Below are 17,829 nucleotides of genomic sequence, written 5' to 3' on the forward strand. Positions count from 1 at the left end.
TATCAAACATGTTTAATATGATTGGGGAGACATCAATTTGTGTTTCAGGAGATCGCAAGGTGCAATATTCTATCTGTAAATGGCTCACATTACCAGATAATCTGCTCCAAGATGGGGAATTGGTTAAAGTCCGAGAGGACTGGAGGATTCTCAGGAGGTGAAATTAGGGCATAAATCAGGCTAAAACTCCTGTAGTCTTCGCCCGGCTTTAACCACATACTTCTCATTCAATATCAATTTGCTGAATGTAGATCTAAGCAGGAGATTTTGTCAATAAATGAAGGTTTTGTTTTCACAGTAAGTAATTAATTTGATCTTTATTTCTTCTTATACACATTTTCAACTGTGTACAAAAATGTGGACTGAAACTGGAATTTTATCTAGGTTTTTTTTACGCTGGAGCTTTTTGATGTCTGTTTATACTGATGTTTCATTATTTGATTATCAGGTTTGACTATTGGACTAGGAGTGCAGTGCAGACTGTTTTAAAACTCTTCATTGAAGCTGCAGAGATTGAGACACAGACAGGAGAGAAGATGCTGAAACTGTTATCATCAGTCTGCACATACAGCTTCTTTCCTTATGGATGGACTGAAAAAAATTTTCAGAGTAATTTCCTGCTGGATCTTTACTCACATGTGAAGAATTATGAGACTCAAACAGGCAGGAGTTTCATTCCAGCATTACAGTCAGTTTTCCAGATTCCTGATGTCTGGATCATAGATCTCTCACAGAGAAAGACCTCTGTCCTCCTGGAAGTGCTGAAACTCCAAGCAGAGAAGAAACCAGTAGAGCTGAGAGGATGTTCAGAGGAAGAGAGTGAAGTGAAGAGTTTTCTTCAGTGTCTGCCCTACATCTCACAGCTCAGGTAAGGCAAGCTACTAACAGCTGTTATATGTTTACTTATTTCAAGATCGCAATGAATACTTTTTCATTAATTGTTAAATCCAGTGCCATGTTAAGTAATCATTTAACTCCTACATAAACGCGTGTCAGTTTAAAGAAACATTCGATTGTCTTTTCAGCTGTTCAGAGCAGAGTTTGCTAACTCTCAGTAAACTGATCCAGTTCCAATGCACCGAAATGTTTACACCCTGAAAAGTCCCGCAATGCACCATGAAAATGATTTAGCTATAATGTATACCAAGCTTATTACTACCCCAGGGTTCAACGCTAAGGGTTTTTTCTACTGGTCCGATCGGGTGTGTGTGTGTGTGTGTGTGTGTGTGTGTGTGTGTGTGTGTGTGTGTGTGTGTGTGTGTGTGTGTGTGTGCGCGTGTGTGTGTGTGCGCGTGCGTGCGTGTGCGTGTGCGTGTGTGTGTGTGTGTGTGTGTGTGTGTGTGTGTGTGTGTGAAAGGCTTAACGAGGTTAATAAGGTTAACTAGACAGGCTATGGTAATTAGACAAGTTATTGTATAACGATGGTTTGTTCTGTAGACAGTCTGAAAAACAATTAGCTTAAGGGGCTAATAAATTTGACCTTAAAATGGTTCATAAAAAATTTAAAACTGCTTTCATTCTAGCCAAAATAAAACAAATAAGACTTCATTCAGAGGGAAAAAATATTATCAGACATACTATCAACATTTCCTTGCTCTGTTAAACAAAACTTAGGAAATATTTTAAAAAGAAAAAAACAACAAAGTGGGGCTAATAACTCTGACTTCAAGTATATATATATTTACAGTTATATATAATTTATATATAATTTTTTAAATGTTTTTTAAGGAAAATTATTCAGTTAATCAAGGCTATATTTATTAAATGTAAAAAAATTAAATTGTTAAATATTCATCAACATTTTAAATAACTGCTTTCTTATTGTATGTAGTTTTAAATAAAATTATTACTCCAGACATTATTGCTTTTATTACTATTACCATTAATAAATATAATAATAATTAATATTAGTGATTTCTGAAGGATAATTTGACTGGAGTAATGAAGCTGAAAGTTCATCTTTAAAATCACTGGAATAAATGAATAAATTAAATGATAAAGTACTTTTGAACAGTTATTTTATGCAACATTTCACAATTTGTATTTATGATGAAATAATTGCAGCCTTGGTGAGCAGAAGAAGCAAATGAGTTTTGATTAGTCACAATTGTAATTAGAGATATCTCTAACTGAGTTTTTACTAGTCATAATACATTTCGAGATGTCTTTAATTCGTCCTATTTAGAGATATTTACAAATATATTTGAAGATATCTCTAATTAATTTACTAATATTCGAATTACAGTTGTAGATATCTTGAAATGGATTTTTGACGAGTCAAAACTCAGTTAGAGATATCTGCAAATATTTTTCAATGGAAGTCAATAGAGGAATATGACAAGTAATAATATATTTGCAGATATCTCCAATCTGATTTCGTACTAGTACAATTGTAATTGCAAATATCTCTAATTGTCATTCTGACTAGTCGAATTATAATTATGACTAGTCAAAATATAATTAGAGATATCTCTAAATATATTTATGGATAGTCTGAACAAGGTTTAAATGCTAAAACGGCTTGCCATACGCTCTCACCCAGTAGCACAGTGGAGATTTCTCTAGTTATATCCTTTCAGTCGTTTGTTATGCAGTGACATGCAGTCAAATATTTCGCCAAACAGTCCTTAGGGATGCGGTGACACGCAGTCAGATATTTCACCGAACAGATCCGCCACTTTTAGCGCTCATAAACCATTATAAAGCCCTCGTGCTGCAGGAATGAGGAGGTCTGCTGAAGGCGCGCAGCTGTCATGCTGTGAGGAGTTTGCGTCTTTAATAAACTACGGCAGTTTGCGATCACTGAACAGTAAGAATGATTAATAAATCCATATGAAACAACCCCTTAACAGTCACGTCTCGCTTTCGGTTTCGGGCTTTGGTGCGGTACGCTTGTGTGTGAGTGCAAAACGCGCCAAAGCCCAAGTGATCCGCGCTTAGATTTTATCAACAGATGGCACTGTATGTTTTACAAACAGCCATCCTCTGCTTGCCTCCAATTCCTTACACCTACCACTTGAACAAAAATAATCATTGATAAAGTTAGAAAAGGCAGAAAAATCTCACAATAAAAGTTTGTTTTTGTGGAAAAATTGTTTATTTCACACAAATTGTTATGATACTAAACATATGCCTTAAAAGAGGTTAGTTGTTTGTTAAAGCATGTATTTTGTGCGGGTCCTAAACTGGTTTTTACTCAAGACCAGCACATGATCATCTTAAACTAGCAGCATTGGTTCAAAACATTTCTAGCTAGCATATGCTGTTTATTTCTCCAAACACTTTCTCATGAATATTTGGCTGTATAGTAAAATACTAGCCTACAGTGCTTTTCCTGTTAACAACTAGGCACAGAACTGATTGCAGAGAGAATTGTTAAGCATTTCCAAAATGCATCTATTTACTGCCATTCAAAAATATATATTTTGCTGTTGTCTTCCAGCTGTGCTAAACCTCTGCTGCTTCAGTTTCTGACTCATGTGAGGCGCGAGCAGGCAGAGTCTCTTTCTGCAGCTCTGGGTGAAGAGCTGGACCTCAGTCAGACTCCACTGGACCTGCAGGCCTGTAGAGGTTTGGCGCTGATTCTGGAATATTCTGAAGGACTGACTGAACTGGATCTGAATCAGTGTCATCTCACCGATTACAGCCTGGATCTGCTGCTCCCAAACCTCCACAAAGCACAAAACATCAAGTGAGATTGAAATACAACTTGTGAACTGTAATGTAATAATTGACATTTCTAATTTATTAAATTGTTTGGTTTGCAGCTTCCGTTGGAATTACATCACTGATGTTGGGGCTCAGAAAATCTACAGTGTCTTCTCTCACAACAGTAACATATAGACAATGAGGTGAGAGTCTGATATGAATTACAGTATTGACCAAAGTTGTTTCAACTGTTATTTCAGTGGTGAAATCTTTATAAATGGACATTAAGCTTTTCAGAGATCCATTAAAAAAAATAATTATTTACTGGCACAGCTAACATTTTTGTACAAAATAAAATTCAAGCATTTTATTTCTAGACAGATTATTTTTATTATTTAATCTAAATGTTTGATTGTTAGTCTATAATTTCATAATCAGAAGAGGGAAATTTCTTAATTGTTTTATTTTTATCATTAAATGTTTCGGTTTCATGCATTAATTTTAGATCTTTTTACCCAAAGTGAGTAAAAGTAAGCAATATAGCCGTTTTGCTGTTGCTAATATCAGTTTGTATTTTTTATGTTTTTTTTTTATCTCTGTAGGCTGTAGGTTTGTCACCAAGGTAAATAACAATATGGAAAAATCACTCCTTGAAGAACCACTCGTCAGAGTCCCAAAGATGAATCTAGTCATCAGACCATAAACCACATTCATCTTTTATCATCACCTTAAGAAATGATCAACAATGGGTTCAAATAATACAGCGTTATATTATTTGACAAATAGGGTAATTATAGTTTGATTTTAGTTTAGTTTAATTTATTTTAGTTTTATTTATTTAGTTTTAATTTTAATCTTATATAAACTTATATTCTGTTAGGTTTACAATTATTATTATTAGTGTAGTTCATTCTGTGTGCTGTCTGCTCTGACTGGTATGTTTAGATTTAGACAGTTTTCAGACAATAAGCGTAAATATTTAACAGGTTGAAGATTTCAGCTCAGACAGCTAAAGTAAACAGCTTTAAGCCTTTAAAAGAGCTGATTTAAGTACTTTATTTCAAGTTAAAATGCCGTTACACTTCACTAGATGTGGATCCTGACTGAACTACATTCATGTGATGCTTACAAATGCCAACAGTATTAGATGTAATCCGTTTTGAGGTGATGTGAACCCGACACATCAACAATGACCTCATTTACATGCACATTCATTTCTGATTAAGATTCATAATTTCTTTATTTTGATCAAACTGATGTGATAATGGATGTTTCTCAAAAACTATTGAAATATTCACATTTTACTGCCTGAGCTCTAGAATGCTGACAGAATACAAGAGACGGAATAATACTCAGAAAATCACTTTTATCTCATTAATGTGACTGAAATGTCAGTTACTGTAGGAAAAACTTCTGTTTTTATCACCTCATGATATTTTCCTTATATTGTTGCTTGGTTCTGTCTTTTGGAACTTTTTACTTAACAGTGTTTTTGATTTTTTTTTTTAAGATACACATTATAAGGAAGAAAAGGATACTAGCAATGTGTCGCCAGAGAGTTTTAAACAAAGGTACTGAGGGGATGCAATATATTGCAATATATTACTGAGATTGACGGTACTAATAAACATTAGCAAACGAGAATAGAACAACTGCATAAATAGTAAATTACATTAAAAATTAACCCCCCCAAAAAAAGAAAGACACTTAGCAAATTACAATTTTGAGACCAGGCATGATCAAACTGTCTATATTTGATATCGAATTGGACATTTTGATTGACTCATTTTTATTCACTGATTAACGAAGCATCTCCTAGATGTAATTACTGCCAGGCTGCTCTCACCATTAGACAACATTTTTTATAAGGAGAGTACTTTGAAGGACATTTTTAAAAAGGAACCACCAGCAAAAATTGTAAATTATTTATCACAAATTTAATTTCATTAAATTTCATTTATGTAATCAACAGCAAGCAAGTTGCTGTTCTTATGTTGTGTTGTTTATTGTTACACTTGCATTGTGTGCTTCGCTTGATGTTTAATTAAAATAAAAAGGGAAACTTGATCTGTTTGAGAGTAAGTGTGTTGATCATTCGGTATAGGGTGTATAATACACAACTTCCATATGGTTTAATTGATTTGTTTATATGTTTAAATATATTTTTAAATGCATTTAAAACATGCACAAAAATACATATGCTAAAATATCTTTTTAAAATGTGTTTACATAATTCAATTTTAAACAATTACATTTTTGCCCACTTTTTTGTATAATTTTGAAAATGTTTAAAATGAAGTTAAAAAAGAACCTCAAAGAGCCCGAACAAAGGTCTCAAGAATAAAACGTCATTGGGGCAAGTAATTACAACAGTATTGTAATGTTTGGGTGAACTGAATTTTAAATAAAAGTTTCAAATATAGGAACCATTCATTTAACTTGTATTTCAAACTCAGTTCACCTAAAAATGATAACTCACCCTAATAACATTTCAACTTTTAAGACCTTCATCTTCAAAACATAAATTAAGATATTTCTGATGTCTCATTCTCCAATGACACCAAGTGTCAAAAGATGTTCAAAGTCCAGAAAAGGAACCAAAAACAATGCATCTGACCTTGTTAGTGATTAATTCAAATTTACTATTTCTCCTCTTGTATTCTTAGTGCTTTGCGACTCTTTCTCATTTTCTTATAGTTATTTGTGTCCAGGTTTATTATGAGTGGTGCTTTTGGTCATATGTGTCTTATACACTTCTATAGACTCTTTAGTTTTTTCCACATGAACAGCCAAGGACGGGGTGTCCAAGCTCGGTCCTGGAGGGCCGATGTCCTGCAGATTTTAGCTCCAACTTGCTTCAACACGCCTGCAAGGATGTTTCTAGAGTGCCTAGTAAAGCTGCGCTCACAGTAGAGTTTGTGTGTGCTAAATTCTGTCTTACAGCGCTGCGAAAAGGAGCGAGATTAAACAAGATGATTAGACATTAAAAAAAGTGAGTGATTGCTCCGTTTTAAATTTCTGTCCAGAGAGGTCGTGTTTTGATCCTTGATTGGTCTCACGCACCAAGCTTGAACTTTGCACCGAAGCGACTTTCGAAACTTGACGCATGAACCTGCGTTTCTGGTTTAAATCATTCGCGTGTGTGTATGAATAGAAGTCTATGGGGAGAAAAGTCGAGTGTGACTGCAGCTTAAGAGCTTGATTAGCTAGGCCAGCTGTGTCTGATTGAGGTTGGAACTAAACTTTGCAGGGCAATGGCCTTCCAGGACCGAGTCAGACACCCTGGCCTAGGATAACTTTCTGCTTTTCTGACTGTTATTTTGGGCTTTGCTAAGTAATTACAGGTTTTCTCATTGGCTTTGGTGCTTTTCTCACAACACTATTTACCTTTGCACAACAGTTAATGCATTTATCAAAACAATTAGGTCAAACTGCAAAACCTAGTTGATAACCTGCATAAGTGTGTCACTTGTTCAAAATGGAGAGCTCATTCCTCAAAAGCAAGTATTGATGTCAGTGAAAGTGTCAGTGTCGTCAAGATGAAAAGTCCTGACACCATTGTTTATGATCAAGATAGTCAAATGGCTTTTTCATGTTTTCATTATGACAGTTTACTCTGTAATTTTTTTTCCAATGCAAAAAGTCAGATTTTGGTGACACTTCCTGAAAATGCTCAAGACAGCACTATATACTATTTACACAGCCGTTTGAAAACTACAGTAAAGTCAGACATCACTGCATTTAGTGAAGTATCTGAGTACAAGACACTGAATATGTATGTTTCACATTTCCACTGCATTTGCTCTTTGCCATTCTAATTTACTCACAGCATTGTGCAAAAGAATAAACACACCTTTATTTACAACAAACATAAACTCCCTTTGGGTAGAGTTGTGTAAAACTGTAGAGAATATTGCAGTACATATTGGAGCTGAACCTACAACATACACAGGTCTGTAAATCATTCATCAAATTGTAGAATTTAGAAGACATTTTCAGAAAGAAAAACTTTTAATTTGTTGATAAAATTTTCTTGACAGATTTTGAGAACTAGTTCAACAATTCAGTATGTAATGACTCAAGTAATGAAATGAGGACTATTAGTTGTATATGGAATGACTATTCAGCATTCACAGGTTTAGTTTATTTTGACAGACATGACAAGCAAATGATAATGTTATAAACAGCAGAAAGCTGTATGAAAGCAATTAATGCATGTCCAAAAGCATTTGCAGTTTGTTGGAAGGAATCAGAAACTGCTGCTATGATGTGCAAAATTGACTAATTGTTTCGAGAAATGCATTAACTTGTGCAAATGTGAATAGCGTTGTGAGAAATGCACCACTGAGAAAAACTGTAATGGAGCATTTGCGTCCTCTGCAGGATGACTTGTGCCACTACATAGCTTTGATTCTTGTCTTAAGTGCAGTTCCTCTTGCATTTTCTTCTAGATCAAATTTATTACATTGGCAATAAAATGTCCCGAAAGATGGCTCTGGTCGATTAAGGCACTGGTTATTGTGCTGAAATAGGTGCAGATCTTCATTTTTGTAAACAGTTTGTTTTTAGCAGTAATTTAATGCTGGGCGTGTCATCGTGATTGACAGATATGATTGACAGTTTCTCAAAGCAGCGCGTCTGAGCTTCGACAGGAGACTGAAGTGTTGTTATTCGATTTCTGTGTTATTTTACCATGACAAAATGAGTTCAGCAGTAAACTACAGTTTCTGACATACATGATCCTGGTGGAACACTGTTTATTCGCTAAGGTCAGGGTTTTTTTCGGGCTTTATTAGTTTGCTGATACACGTACTCCTAGCCACCCAGATAGCAAAATACACTCGGGCCAGTTCCGGCTAGATTCTCGCCTGGCGGAGACTTACCCCTCAGAGCTCAGACTGACTACCTCTGCTGGACCTACTCCAGATGCCTGGACTCACTGCCAGATTCCAGCCCGAGTCAATCTAGCCAGATGCGGCGGCCGAGCGAGCCGGCGCTGCCGCATGCAAGCCGGAATCAGCCCGCGACGCCGAGAGTAGGTTATGCGCTGCGGCCCGGAGCTGGCGCGATTGAATATATAAAACCCTCATATTTGTTAACGTTATTACATCCATTTGTGTTGATATGACAGTAAACGCATGCTGAGAAGTTCGGGGGGCGTAGTTGATTTTACATAAAGCGTTTGATTGGAAGCTCGACTCCGCTCATTTTCGCGGCTCCTCCTCTGGCTCCATCAGACAGTCCTTCTGCGCATGTCAAGGCTCCAATTTCAGCAGTCTTTTGCGACAGTTTGTGCCCGTCAAGCAGGCGTTTTGCCCTCAAGGCGTTCAATGGGAAAAGGGGCTATCGCGTCGTCCATATTTTTTACAGTCATTGCTTGATACTAGTTAGCTGGAGTGGCAGTAATGGTAGCTTATGTTTTGATTGCTGTGTGGTGTCTGTTTATGGGTGTTATTTATACATTTATATTTAAGAGATTTACTGTGTGGTGTATTACAACTCTGGGTTGTCGTGAAATGTAGATGTGTTGCGCAATTACGGTTGATGCCATTTGTTAAATGCCTAGTGGTGGTCATTTTAATTGCCTTACCCAATCATTTTTATCCAGTCCGCTAATAATATATACATCATTTGTGAACTTTTTATTCTTTACCTGCTGCTAAAATAAAAAAAAAAGTGAAACTAGTATTTAGGTGAATTGAGTGTTTGAATTTTGCTTGATTATTGTGGCCCGAAATAAATATTTTATTTTGTCCAGAACTTGTTTTGTGTTTGAATACTTTATGCCCTTTTTGGGAGGGTTACAAAAGCACATGAAAGGGGAAAACTCCAGTTAAAAGAGGAATTACAAGCTGCTGGCATTAAATCTACGACATTACAGAATGTGTTAAACAGTTCTTATAACCAGGGGTGGATTTAAACAATAAGTGAGGTCCCCAAGAAATCTGGAGGCCCCCAATAAATATCTAGAAGCACAAATTGTTCCTATACACTATAAAAAACATCACTTTTTATCATATTTTGTTTGGTGAAATTTTTATGTAATTACATATTATTTGATATACATTAAAATATAGTTTTATTATTACAATGTTATGTTATGTAATAACATTATAATATTATTTTTTTAATATTATTTTGCACCAGGTTGTCCATCACCCCCAATCATGGAGTAGTCCAGTCAAATTAAGAAAATATAGGCTATATATTATTTTAGTTAAGAATTCATTTTAAGAAAACAAATCATTTAAAATGTAGAGATAGCATTAAGATAAAATGTAGAAAAGAAGATGGAGTGATATATAGATCAGCAAAATAAATTACAAAGTGGAAAAGGGTGCATTTTAGGACTTTAGGGCCCCCAAATCAATAAATCCGCCCCTGCTTATTACACAAAGCACTTAAATATTTCCTGAAAATAACAGACTTATTACAAAATCTATTTTGTTTCTTTCTTTTTTTAAATTTTCTTTTCAATAAACAATTCTCTTATCCGGCCTCACTCCATCCCAGCAGGTGGCGAAAAACTCACCCAGCGGTGTACCAACTGGCATAAGCATCTAATGAAAAAGATCATCGTTTGACGGTTAAAAACAGGGAAATCTGAGCGGCCGGTAGGTACACTACTGTCTAGTAGCCCTAAACTTGTCAAATTAGGTTAATTTTCAAGTATATAAACGTTTACTTCATGCTATCCGTAACTGCAGCAAGTTTTCATTTATACTGTAGTTTTGGTTTCGTTTTTAGAGACGCATATAAGTCAGTCTACCAATACTAATTTAATCTAATAACTAATCCAATTAGTTTCAGGTGGTTTGGTCTAAGTTTTATTTTGCAGCACAATCTGATCGATCGCATCGGATCTACTTATCGTGTTATGTGATCTACTTTTTGAATGACAGACAGCACAAACAAAGCACAGAGGCGGAATAGGACTAACATTATGCTAGGTAGGAGCGCTAAAAAGAGTGGTATTTTATCATCGTTATTATTAATGTCGTTTGCTAATTGTTTTGTTACTGGGGTCACTTCAACACTATTAATTTAAAATATTACAAAACGACTGTCCCTGACAATTTTTGTCTCATCCTGATTAAGGGGTGAAGCTGCAGGCCCGGAAACCCAACTGCACGCTCAGACCGGCACTTTCTAGAATGTAGCAACATCGAACACATTGAATAAGGTTATTGATTTTATTAAAGCGATTCCTGAAAATGACCAAGTTTTATGGCGTAAATCAATAAGACATCTTATTACAACAACAAGCAATTATTCGAGTGTTTGATTTGACCAGTTACTGTCAAAAGATTATTATTATTATTTTAATCATTATTTTAATTTACAGCTAGTTCTTATTTCATGTATTATTGTACCATTTCAAGGAGAATTTTTTAGGCAGTTTTCAGGCAAAATAAAAACCTTTAAAGTAAAAATGTTTAAACAAAATGTATAATATAAAACGCAATTATTATTTGCACATTTGAGTGCTATGTAGGTCTACTGTGTTACTCTATTATCTATCTGAAAGTGCTAGCACAGACAATAACAGCAACACAATTACAGTTGTTAACAATTGTTAAGTTCTGTAATGATTACTAATAAGATCTTTTGAAATCAAAATAGGCGACGCAGTGTTGCAGTAGGCAGTGCTGTCGCCTCAAAAGCAAGAAGGTCGCTGGTTCCAGCCTTGGCTGGGTCAGTTGGCATTTCTGTGTAGAGTTTGCATGTTTTCCACGTGCTCGCGTGGGTTTCCTCTGGGTGCTTCGGTTTCCCCCACAAGTCTATAGACATGCGCTATTGGTGAATTGGGTAGGCTAAATTGTTCGTAGTGTATGAGAATGTATCAGCATTTCCCAGTGATGGGTTGCAGCTGGAAGGGCAAAATTAATGAATGAAATCAAAAATATCAGTTAATCTGCATATAATTTACAATATGAGCTCTCTTAGGTTAAACCAAAATAATTTGCTTGTGACTTGTGCATTTTTTTCCCTGATAGATATTACAATTCAAATAGGGCGGTCTTTGCTAACACTAATACAGTGCACTAAATGCCATAGATATTTCCATTTCTTTGCTCGAGAAATGAAAAATCTCCCTAACAAGAATGCAAAGCATTTATTTTATTTGATGTTATTTTCTACCTAATAAATAATTATTCATCCAATAATTAAAACTTTTCAACATTTTTCCTTACATTGCTTACAGCTCGATGACTTCATGAAAAAGTGCTCAAAAATAAGGTTTGTTGTGGGAAAAATACTCAGAATACTATCATTTATTATATGTGAAAAAGAGATCATATTCATTCCCTCAACTCAATACTAAACAATGTGATAAATCCTTAACCATTAAAAAACGTAACTGAACTATATTTACAAATAACCATTAATAAATATACAACAGAATTAATGCATTAAGTCATAATCTAGTATATTTTATATAATAATGTATTCAATCTTAGTGTAATATTTAATAGTAGAAAAATAGAGTAAGTTACAATTTATAAGCAGTTGAATTTAGGTTAGGCGATCTTTCAAACAGCAGGTGGCACTGTGTAGCTCCGGAAGTGCATGTCTGAGTGTGCAGTTGGGTCTCCGGGCCTGCAGCTTCATAATGTTCAACATTGACAATCATCATCAATAATATGCCGTACAGCCACATTCACATACATAATTGTGATTACGGAGCCATAATGAATTACAAACATGTCAAAATGACTGAAGCCCTCTGGTGCTCTGTAAAAAGTAGAAGTAAATGGGACAAAATTAATTTTATCTAACAAATGAATGATGATCACACAGTATATAGGCTAAACTGAGATGAAGTAGCACATAAAATAGACCAAAGGCTAGTATAAAAGTTTGAAGTTATAAAAATGTCTCCCTTTTTAATTAAACTATATGTGATTCATGGCATTTTAATTAGGTAATTTGTTAATGTTTGAATTTGATTGTGATTATTAAATTGCAACTTTTAAAATTAGATTTAAATGTACATTTCCTCAGTTTAATAGTGGAAACAACCTTAAAAGAGTTTAATACAACATTGCTGCCATTTGCTAGAAATCATCACTTTTCAGATTTAATTTGAAGATAAAAAATGGCCTGCTGTAAACTAGATTCAGCCAGATGTCTGAATTATTCTTGCTGATATTGAAATCACACACTACTTTAATTGGTTGGCTACTACATTAGAATTTGAACATTCTTGCCAACAGTTAAAGTATTTTTCAATAATAATGCTTATGAATGCAAGGAAAACCACACTTTTACTGTGACTGGTAAGCGGGAGTCGGTATAAGATTCTGATTATATTCTTAATTATAACAAGCTGTTTGTATAAACACACACACATGGACACAAAGCACCACACTGTCTTTCATTCACACACATACACAGGGCCGGCGCATCCATAGAGGCGACCTAGGCGGCCCCCTAGTGCGGCAGAATAAAGAGGATGGCATACTCAACACCTCCCTCACCACCCGCGTCCTCAGCAGTTATACCCGCGCCTTGGCGGAAGAATAGATAGGTTGCCGTGCGCGACCACAACCCAACCCCCGGTCTTCAATTTCATCCATGACACCCTCATCCCCCCCGGTCCTCACTTTGCTAACCGGTCACTTTCGTTTTCACTTTCGGGTTAAGGGTGGCGTGATCAGGTGAATTGGGTAAGCTAAATTGTTCGTTGTGTATGGGTGTGAAAGAGTGTGTATGGATAAGTTGCCGGTTCATTCCGCTGTGGGACCCCAGATTAATAAAGGGACTAAGCCGAAAAGAAAATTAATGAATGAATAAATAAAAAAAACTGCTTTCATGCCTTCTTCATCCCAGGGGGCTCTTTCAGTTTATTCATGACAATTTGCTTTTGTATTATGTTATTATTAGTAGTAGTATTATTTAATACATGCATATTTATATTTGTTTTATTAAAAACAAAAGCTTAGATTTGCCCACATGTCAGGTTTTAGACCATATGGAGCACAGCATGTTTATTTGGATATAACTCTTTTTTTGAGCACACTTCGTTATTATTGTTCATTTATTCGTTTGCACGAAATTAGAACTGAATTCAGAAATAGTTTTAAGACAAATCATTGAGCTTAACAAACAAAATTAATTATGTAGGCTAATGGATGCCTGTGCATGCAAAACGTTTCCTTATCCACAAAAGAGAGTGAAAGTAATGAATTAGGAGGCTAATTCTCACACTGCAGATGCTCTGTTTAACTGTTTTCTCGCTAGTGAAGAGCCCAGTTTTTCCACTTACAAAGTCCGCCATGTAAATAGCCATGGCAAGACGCAACTGACTCTTAAAGGGAATGGGAGATGAGACTCTGATTGGTTTATTCTCAAAACACACCTATAACTCAAGAGAATAAGTTCAACCCTGTTAGACCATGCGCCGTGGCGCAAAGTGGATTTTGACACGCCCTTAATGCTTTTGCGCCCTTCACTTTGGACTTAGCACTTTGTGCCTAGATCGTCAAAATAGAGCATTATATTTTTTTTTTACAAATGTTTCAAATATTTTGGAACCGTAAATAATAAACATCAAGCCAAATAATAAAAATAAATCATTGACTTGAGCTATCTTCATTAGTGAAAAGTCATCTTTGGTTTAGGTCATAGGATGCTGGATGTTGGCATGTAATTGATTTGTTTTTCAAATGTTTGCTGAAAATTAGACTGACCAGTAGCCTTGATGTGATAAGTGGATGTGACCAGTAGCATTAATGTGAATGCTCTTTTGCTGCTGGAGATATTGTTTCCCTAAAAAACTAAATAAAATGTCACAAAAACCACACACAAAATAAATGATAATAAACTTGCATATATCGCAGGAATGGTATAACAGAAAATCTTAGCTTTTTGTTAAACCTTGACTTTTCCAAATCACGATAAACCTTAAAACCGGTTATTGTCGTATTAGTTACTGGTCTACGATTATGGAACAACCTGCATTAGGAGGATAAGTCATCTGTAATGCTTAGTTATCTGTTCTCTCTCACGTTTTAACCATTTTATAGATTATTTATTACTTTTCTTTTTTTATGTGATGTACAGGACTGAAATACCTTCAGTATGGCGTGCGCTCAGCAGTCTGCAATCCAGTACCTCAAAAGTGCCAGAAGAAAACTGGTGATAGGAATGAGAAACCTTCCTCTGATTGTTGAGAATCTTTATCAGCGAAAGGTTTTCAGTGAACATGAAGTTGATGCTCTTAAAGCAGAGAGGACAGAGTTTGATAAAGCAAGAAGTATAATGGACTGGGTTGTTAACAAAGGGGAAGAAGCAAGTTATGAATTACTCAGCATTCTAGATGCCACTCAGAAGAGAACCTTATCTCCTGAGTTACACTCCTGGATCACCTGTTTTCCTGTCAGATCGGAAGATGTAGACACCACCTATGTATTTGGTGAGTAGATGAATGAAATAATTTGAGTAAAAATACAAATGAAAACTTTTGAATAATACATGTTTTTATTTTACAGTAGACACAAAGCCCTGTCAGAACTACCAAGCACAGCTCAGGAAGAAAGCAAAAAGTATTTTGAAGGACCAAAGGCAAAGTTGTCGTAAATATCTAGAAAAGGCACAAGTGAGCTTCCAATTTATACCTCTTGTTTTAGAAACAGACTCTGAGGAAAAAGCTCCCCAAAGAAAAATACAATCAAAAATCCAAAAATGCAAAAAACTGCGAAACAAAAAGCTGAGAGCTTACATTCCTAAAGAGGAACACTCACTATCACCTCTGGATCTTCTGAGAGGTCAGGACAAGAAGATCCTCCTCATAGGCAAACCAGGGATAGGAAAGACTACAGTTGTCCAGGAAATGTTGCGTCTGTGGGCAGAGAAGAGTGGCAAAGGTCTGGACTACATGTTTTACTTTAGTGAAAGTTCTTTGAGCCACAGTTCTAACATTGGCAGTTTGGAATCAGTTTTATTTGATGTGTATTTGAAACCCATGGAAAAAGATAGAAAGGAAGTGTTTAAAGATATTGAGGAAAACTCTGAGAATGTTGTCATTGCATTCGATGGTGTGACAGATTTGGAAGAAAATTCCATCTTATGGAAGATCATGCACCAAGAGCTCCTGCCCGATGCTAAGATTGTGATCACTTGCAGATCAGAGGTGGAAGATGATCCCCTTTTCTCAGACTGGCCAACTCAGAAAGTGTATGTCCAAGGATTCAGTGATAAGTCTATTCAGGCTTACTATCAGAAGATGTTGGGTTCTAATTCTGATCTTCTAAATATCATTTTGAAGAATCAAGAGTTGCTCAGTCTCAGCCACGTGCCAATGTATGCATTTATAGCTGCTGCCATCACTCCATTTAAACAGAACAAAGGTAAAAACAGTCTACACACGGTCACATATATGTACATTCACATTTTCCGTCTTGCTGTGGAAAGACATGGGAAGAGAAAGTATTACCAAACAGATAAATACCTTGGAGAGATCAAAGATCAGATTCAACCCTTGATGGAAAAGGCATACAATGCTACTATGCAGAAAAACCTAAACTTAATAAACTGTGATGAGACAGACATTTGTCATGCTTTTCTGAAAATTATCACGACAAGAGACTCGGCTACGTCTGGTAAAACATACTGTGCATTTCTCCACAACACAATGCAGGAGTTCTTCTCAGCTTTGTGGCTTCTTGAAAACCCAGAAAATATTGAGAATGTCCTACAGCTCAGTCAGACGAAGGAGCACAAACACATGAGACACGTGCTCCCTTTCTTATGTGGACTTCTGAGCGAACACAACACCAAACTACTCAAGAGTCTCTTTCCAGAGGATCAGATGAAGAAAACACATGACTGGTTCATTGAGAAGTTTTTAAACAGTTTCTTCGGAGCCTCAGAGTCTCAAAGTCACAGTGAACAGTTTGATCTTCTCTATATGTGTCAGTGTTTATATGAGCTCCAGTCTCCTAAAGCTTGTTTAATGTTCCTGGAGAAGATGAACCATCAGATTGAGCCTGAAGTGGATCTTGATCCTCATCAGCATTGTGCTTTGGCTTACATTATTGCTCAATCCAGAGATAAAGAGGTTTATGTGAAACTTGAGAACTGTGACATTATGGACACGGGAATGGACATGATGCTCAGCTGCTCACCAAACATCAGGTACAAGAGATTAGCAGATCTGAGACCTCTCTGACCCTCCAAGTTACATTAAAGCAAAGTTCCAGACTCATACAAAGTCCTGTAAAATACTCCCCTTAAAATAAAGTTTTCAAAATAGACCATATAAAAGTGAGCTTTTTCAATAATGGTTTTATCCATAATTAATAATGGTCCTCTGTTTTTAACACATCCAAGTGCACACACACACACCCACACACAGTGAGCATACATCTGGTGCTGTGGGCAGCTATTGCTTTCAGCGCCAGGGAAGCAATTAATTACTTCCTGCACCTTCAATTCCTGGTTTTTGTAACCTTTGACTTATGAGTCCAACTAATTGACCATTAGGCCCCAAATGCCTTTAGTGGTTCAAAAGTGAAATTTTTCTTTGTCAAGGGAGAGACCACAGCACATCTTCACATCTGCACATCTGGATTCTAAATTGAGAAATTGCTGGTTGTCTTGCAGTCGTCCGAGTCTGACATAGGGAATGTCACATTGTATTTTATAGAAATTTCATATGCGGTTCATTGAGATTTTTACAGAGGTGTCAGAAGTGACATGTTCACACTATAGTAATGAAAGTAAAAAGTGGAATGTTATCCCAAACTGTGAGCTCTAGCCAAGATAGTCCCTTCAGATAACAGTACTTGATAAATTAAACAGCAACTGGTCATGAGAACTAGTGACGTGAACATTCTGTAGCAGGATCTTCAGCATTGTCAATGCATCATGATACATCTCGATTTTTAACTGAATAGGTTTACACCTTTAAAGGTTCAAGACACCTTGAAGTACTTTTTTGAGATTTTAACAGATTTGTGTGTGTTGAGCATCAATTAAGACAATGTTAGCACCTTTCAGCTTTAATTGTGGAGAAATCTGGATAATTTAGAGCTTTTGTCAGCTAATTTTAATAGTGGGATCAAAATTGGAGACGAAAATTGTCTTAAAACTTCCGTTTCAGTCGCCTATGGGAGAAATGACAAGGAATAATAAATGGCAAAAAACGGTCAAACTACTTGCTCTACAAACTAATGT

The 17,829-nt window shown here is 35.9% G+C and overlaps 2 protein-coding genes across 14 annotated transcripts in view; both read left to right on the top strand.

Annotated features, from left to right (window-relative positions):
- si:ch211-108d22.2 overlaps positions 1-5,715 on the top strand; it is a 32,680-nt gene extending 26,965 nt beyond the window's left edge. For 7 of the 13 annotated variants that reach the window (XM_068218762.1, XM_009299238.4, XM_009299237.4 and 4 more), the window contains 4 exons: positions 449-868; positions 3,443-3,691; positions 3,768-3,851; positions 4,251-5,715. In XM_068218762.1, coding sequence (XP_068074863.1) covers positions 449-868; positions 3,443-3,691; positions 3,768-3,843 — 745 coding nt within the window. In that variant the 3' untranslated portion in view covers positions 3,844-3,851; positions 4,251-5,715. Of the gene's footprint in view, positions 1-48; positions 298-448; positions 869-3,442; positions 3,692-3,767; positions 3,852-4,250 lie in introns of those variants that run through there. The other 6 variants (XM_009299243.4, XM_009299248.4, XM_073944211.1 and 3 more) reach the window with 3 other exon arrangements.
- The window catches only part of LOC101884073 (uncharacterized), a 67,645-nt gene continuing 53,611 nt past the window's right edge, over positions 3,796-17,829 (top strand). The window contains exons 1-4 of the mRNA XM_068218778.2: positions 3,796-3,910; positions 10,165-10,262; positions 14,716-15,067; positions 15,144-16,788. Of these exons, the coding sequence (XP_068074879.1) occupies positions 14,734-15,067; positions 15,144-16,788 (1,979 nt within the window). The 5' untranslated portion in view covers positions 3,796-3,910; positions 10,165-10,262; positions 14,716-14,733. The remainder of the gene's footprint in view (positions 3,911-10,164; positions 10,263-14,715; positions 15,068-15,143; positions 16,789-17,829) is intronic.

The sequence above is a fragment of the Danio rerio genome, chromosome 3, assembly GCF_049306965.1.
Source record: "Danio rerio strain Tuebingen ecotype United States chromosome 3, GRCz12tu, whole genome shotgun sequence".
Lineage (NCBI taxonomy): Eukaryota > Metazoa > Chordata > Actinopteri > Cypriniformes > Danionidae > Danio > Danio rerio.